Raw genomic sequence first — 4,883 nt, 5'->3', positions numbered from 1 at the left:
GGGAAAGGCCAAAAACCAACGCCCGCGTTTGATTGGTTTAGGGGAGAGAGAAAAAAAACCTAGCTGCGATTGATCCGCAAATGGTGAAATGTGAGCGTCACACCGCGGGTAACAAAGAGGAAATGCCTTATACGGATGGAAACGTACAAGATGTTCAGATACTTCAATGAACACAATTAACGCAGTTCACTAATATTATATATACTGTAAATGAGAAAATGCCTGGAGCCCAATAACACGCTTAAGATCAACAAAGATACTGTAATTACTACCAACATTTGAATTAGTCCTGAATTAGATCTTTTAATAACAATACTGTATTTACTCATTTAAATGAATGCATTCATATATATATAGGCTATTATGTATTTTTGCATTAGCACCTATTTAAAGTACTCATCAAGCAGCTCATCTCACATTGAGGTGGACGAGGCTGTTTCTCTAGAAACTGTTAAAGAGGTGTTGACTCAATAATATGATAAGTTTGGAGGTTTCCATGTGTACTTGGAAGCAGAATTAATCCAAAATATTCTGTTTGACAAAAAAATACCTAACAGGAAAAATGTGAAGAGAGACATGGTTCAAAACTAAAATATTTCAAAAATAATTGAGTATATTTTCATACACTTAGTATAGCTTTGATCTGTGTTTATATAGTGTAGACACTGTGTAATAAATCTTTTAGTGTTACAGCCAGAGAGAGACTCAAAAAATGGTCAGTTTATTTCCATTGGTGACAAAAAGTCAAAATCACAGGATGTCCACCACGATATACATAATTCCTAGCCCTTATAAAATGCACAGGCATGCATGTTAAAAAGTAACAAACTTACATATATGGACAAAGTGTTTACTTGTTGAAACTGCGCAGCTTTGCAAAAAAACAACAGTAAAGGAAATATTTTCAGTCAGTCTAACAGGCAACATTATGACAACATCACGCTCTGTACAATGTGGAATCACTTTAAGTACAATGCTATAACTTTTTCTTAGGTACACTTATAAGATTTTTTTTTCCTCCACAAACAAAATAAATTGCCATTAGTACCATAGTGGTCAGCCTCAGAACATGGTGCATTGATAAAGGCGGTACATGCATCTTGAATTGTTCCTCACTTTTCTGCAAAGATGAGACAAAGTTTCACAGAAGTGGTCCAGATACCTACCTTTTCTAAAAATGTCCTCTGTACAATTCAGAAAAATGTATAAAATCATATAGTACAGTGATTATAGTGTGCTTGGTCATTGCTGATTGTCTTTCTTCAGATCTGTTATAAAAGAAGGGAGGAAACCGTCTGTCTATGTGATTTCCCCGGTTAAATACATTATAAATTCTCAAAGCACTTTGTTTCCATAGCAGCACCGTCAAATGGAAAAGTCTGTAAAACAAAGAGCTTGGTTCTTTTTTATTTTTTTTTTGCCATAACAGGTCTTCTATTAGCACATACTTGGGAAATCTTCAAGTTATTACAACTTGTGGTGTTATGCTCAAGTCTCATCCTCATCCTCATCCTCATCCTCATCGATGAAGGGGATGTCTAGGTCGTCGAAGCTCCCGCTGAAAGTCTTGTTGGCGACCGGAGGCTTGTCAGTTGGGGATTCGTCTTCGTCTTGGCCGCAGGGCGAGAAGCCCGTCAATTGAGTAACATCTGTCCTCTGTCCTGATGTGAACCCCGTCTGTTCATCGTCCGCCTCGGCCATCAGACTCCTCACTCTATGCGCCAGGTCAGGAGGTTTTTGTGGGCAGACAGGTTTCTGGGTTTTCAATCTCATCGGCGTCTTTCCTGGCAGCAGCAGCAGCAACATCAGGTTAGTCAGTAAAAAAACGTTATCTGGTCAAATCAAATCAAGACTTTTGTCACATTTACCAGTAAAAATTGGTGAATTTCACTTGGGGTATAGGCAGTAATTTTCTAGCATCACCTCTTAGCTCTGCTTTTAGGCTTAAAAAACAAACAAACAAGTATGTGGTGGGAGACTTTGGCCAATAACAGGTGTTTTTAGAGACAGATGGAGACCTTTCCTGTTGGCATTTCTACTAGTGCACATACAGGTAGACAACCTCTCTGATTACTGCACTTCTTCTGGACAGGTAACATTCCTATAATATCAAAAAATGTCATTGTTGTTGATTATGTTAGTAGATTTATCATGACAGCAGATGATGAGCGGCTCAGCTACATGTTTTCTAATTATTCAACCCTCTATGAACCGGAGCAAAAGCTCTTGCCTACAATTGTGTGGCTTGTGTTGTTTTGAAATGTATGCACTGTTTATCCCAGTTTGAATACAATACATTAAAAAGGCTAATAATAATAATGAAATACACATTAAAACAACTTTAAAGCATGAAATATTGACAAATGTATGCATGTAGCAGTATAGTGTTGATGAGAGCAGAGTATACAACAATACAATGAATGCGAGATGTGCAGCTGCGAGCTGAGAACAGGCAGAAGCCGATTGGTGGAGTATGTGGGTGGATGTAGTTGAGTGGGTGTGTTGTTGTAGCTTTAAATGTAGCTATGAGATTTGTAGTACGCAGGGCTGTCAACCACAAGTTCCTGTGCTGGTTTCACCACAAAGCTTAATTACAGAAACAGAAAACAAAAAGGAACTATGCATATGCGGCCAGTTATTCTATATAGATATATATAAGGGAATATGGAGAGGCCGAACATCTACTGTCCTATGACAACTTCCTCATGGCCTCAGTATGCTTGAAACACAAAAAGTGCCTTTGGATTTTCAAAATGTGTTTTCCAACCTGGCATGATGAATAAGATGTTTATGTTTTTTATGAATGGCCATGATTAAGGTTTTGCTAAAACCCAGATGTTACAGATACCCAGAAGATGCACATGCAGCATGCAACATGGCGATAGTTGTGCACACTTTTGAACAACATTGCCAGGGGAGGATTCAGAGTGTTTCTCTGCTGTCATAACTGAAGAATGAGAAATTGAGAGGACAAATTGTGCAGGATTGTTTCATTTTACCTTCTATACCTTAGTGCAACACCGTGCAGTGTTCACAAGAAGACAGTATTGGCCTTTTTCTTCACTTGTTTGATTAATTGTACTGAGACTACAAGGAACCGTGGAGCTCTGCAGGATGACCTTTCTATTCCCAACCTTTAAGTGTGGCCACTATGATCAGGTATAAACACTTCTGATGCAAAACAACCTGTTATTTCTGTCATGCATTGGTTTAGATCTACTGTCAGCACATGCAGAGGGAGAAGCTGCTATCTGCTTCTGCTGAGCTATAGTACTATCTACTGTGAACTACTAGTGTTGTAACATAAAATACAACCTAACTACATTAGGTTTATCACTGCGGTATTTTCTCAAACCCAGAGGAAGGTGAAAATACCTTACCTCCCTACTGACCTTCCGAATCCAGGCTCCGCAGTCGGTCCTCTAAACTCTCTGTGCTCATCGACGACGACGAGTCCAGGTTGTCGTTGTCAGAGTTTTCCTGCTCCAGGTCAGGTAACCTGCAGGCCAGGTCCACCCTGGAAGAGACAGCACAAGATATTTTAATTCAAACTCAAGTCACATTGAAGAGCATTTAACCAAAAAAAAAAAGAATCCTCAACTCACTTTTCTTGCTTAATGGACTTGATTCTTTCGATGAGCGTCTTTTCCGTTTCATCATCGTGTGTTTCCTCTGGAACATCCGAAGGCTTTTCAACAACCTGCACACAGATCAGTAGTGGAAGCTGAGTGAGAGCTGTCACACTTTCTACTATAAGTTATATTCATTTAGAAGAACTGGTCTAATTGCAAACAAGTTACAGATTTAGTTTGTTTATTCTGAGCATTTAGTTTGACGTGACAGTAGTTAAAGCAGAAGTAAGCGATCCGGTCGTTTTGGCTAATGCTGCGTTCCAGGCAGGCTTTTGAAACCGTAAATTACAGCTTCAAGTCACGACTTACGACTTTGTAGCGTTCCAGGCAACCCACTCGTGTTTTTCCGACCTGTTTTACCTGTGAAAGTCACTATAACGGCCACTCGTAACTTCCGACCCGTGAACTCGTACCAGATCGAACTGGTACGACTTCACAGGTCGGAAAAACACGAGTTACGGGCTGCCTTGAACGCACCATAACGTCTTGTCAGCCGATGGAGTTAGCAGCCCCCGCCCTCGTCCCTACGTCACCACATTCATGCACATCCCTTGGCTATAGTAGTCTAATTCTATACCTCTGGAAGGCATGGTCGGGTCGGACCACTGACGAAACGATACAAATAGATACATTACGCTGCTAACAAAAAAAAAAAGCAAGTCCCGTCTTCTTTCCGACATTTCCAAAACAAATCTACACAAGACAAACGTCTTCACGACAGTGGGAAATGCAGTTCATTCTGGCAAAACACTACCGCTTTTGTCCACAGGGGCCGCCAAAATCAACACTAAATGAAAAGTCTGTACAGGGGCTTTAAATCCTCTCTCTTATCCCGTTAGGTCGATGTTGTCTTGACTTAATATGTATCCTTGTAATGTTTCAGTCATATACTGACAAACGTATTGCAATTCAATGCATCTGCTAGATTAATTTCAGGAAATGTGGTCACAATGCCTCTCAGGTATCTGGTCACAGAGTTTTATGCTGTCAGAGTGAAGCTGATCTTCGATCCCAGACCACAGACATCAGATCAGTGTTGTAACGTCCCCTCACCGTGTTTTGCCTTCTTAATTTGAGTTGATTGACCGCCAAGGCCTCCGCGTACTCCAGCTCCTGGATATTCTGCATCTTCTCTTTGTAGCGTCTGAACTGCTCAGAGATCAGGATCTCCACACACCTGCAGACGACAGAAACAAATCACACATACACACATCTCCATAATAATTACAGAGCAGCAGCAGCAGAGTGCTT

General features: G+C 40.4%; 1 protein-coding gene across 1 annotated transcript; it reads right to left on the bottom strand.

The window, feature by feature from the left end:
* Window positions 1–709: 709 nt before the first annotated feature.
* LOC146960447 (uncharacterized) lies at window positions 710–4,828 on the bottom strand. Its single transcript, XM_085772373.1, has 4 exons — window positions 4,686–4,828; window positions 3,606–3,700; window positions 3,393–3,517; window positions 710–1,784 (listed from the first exon to the last, which is right to left on the bottom strand). The coding sequence occupies exons 1-4, from the start codon at window positions 4,758–4,760 to the stop codon at window positions 1,489–1,491; spliced, it is 591 nt and encodes a 196-aa protein (XP_085628499.1). The 5' UTR covers window positions 4,761–4,828; the 3' UTR covers window positions 710–1,488.
* Between the last annotated feature and the right edge of the window lie 55 nt (window positions 4,829–4,883).

The sequence above is a fragment of the Trachurus japonicus genome, unplaced genomic scaffold (assembly GCF_045865225.1).
Source record: "Trachurus japonicus isolate A0001 unplaced genomic scaffold, Traja_1.0 AP030351.1".
In the NCBI taxonomy this organism is placed as follows: domain Eukaryota; kingdom Metazoa; phylum Chordata; class Actinopteri; order Carangiformes; family Carangidae; genus Trachurus; species Trachurus japonicus.
Note: the sequence above shows the minus strand (reverse complement) of the source record. Positions and strands in the feature narration are given on the sequence as shown.

Coding starts and splice junctions, on each gene's coding strand:
- LOC146960447 (XM_085772373.1), bottom strand. CDS start 4,760: ATGCAGAATATCCAGGAGCTGGAGTACGCGGAGGCCTTGGCGGTCAAT. Junction 3,518..3,605: donor AAGTCCATTAAGCAAGAAAA/GTGAGTTGAGGA, acceptor TGTCTCTTCCAG/GGTGGACCTGGCCTGCAGGT. Junction 1,785..3,392: donor GCGGAGCCTGGATTCGGAAG/GTCAGTAGGGAG, acceptor TGCTGCTGCCAG/GAAAGACGCCGATGAGATTG.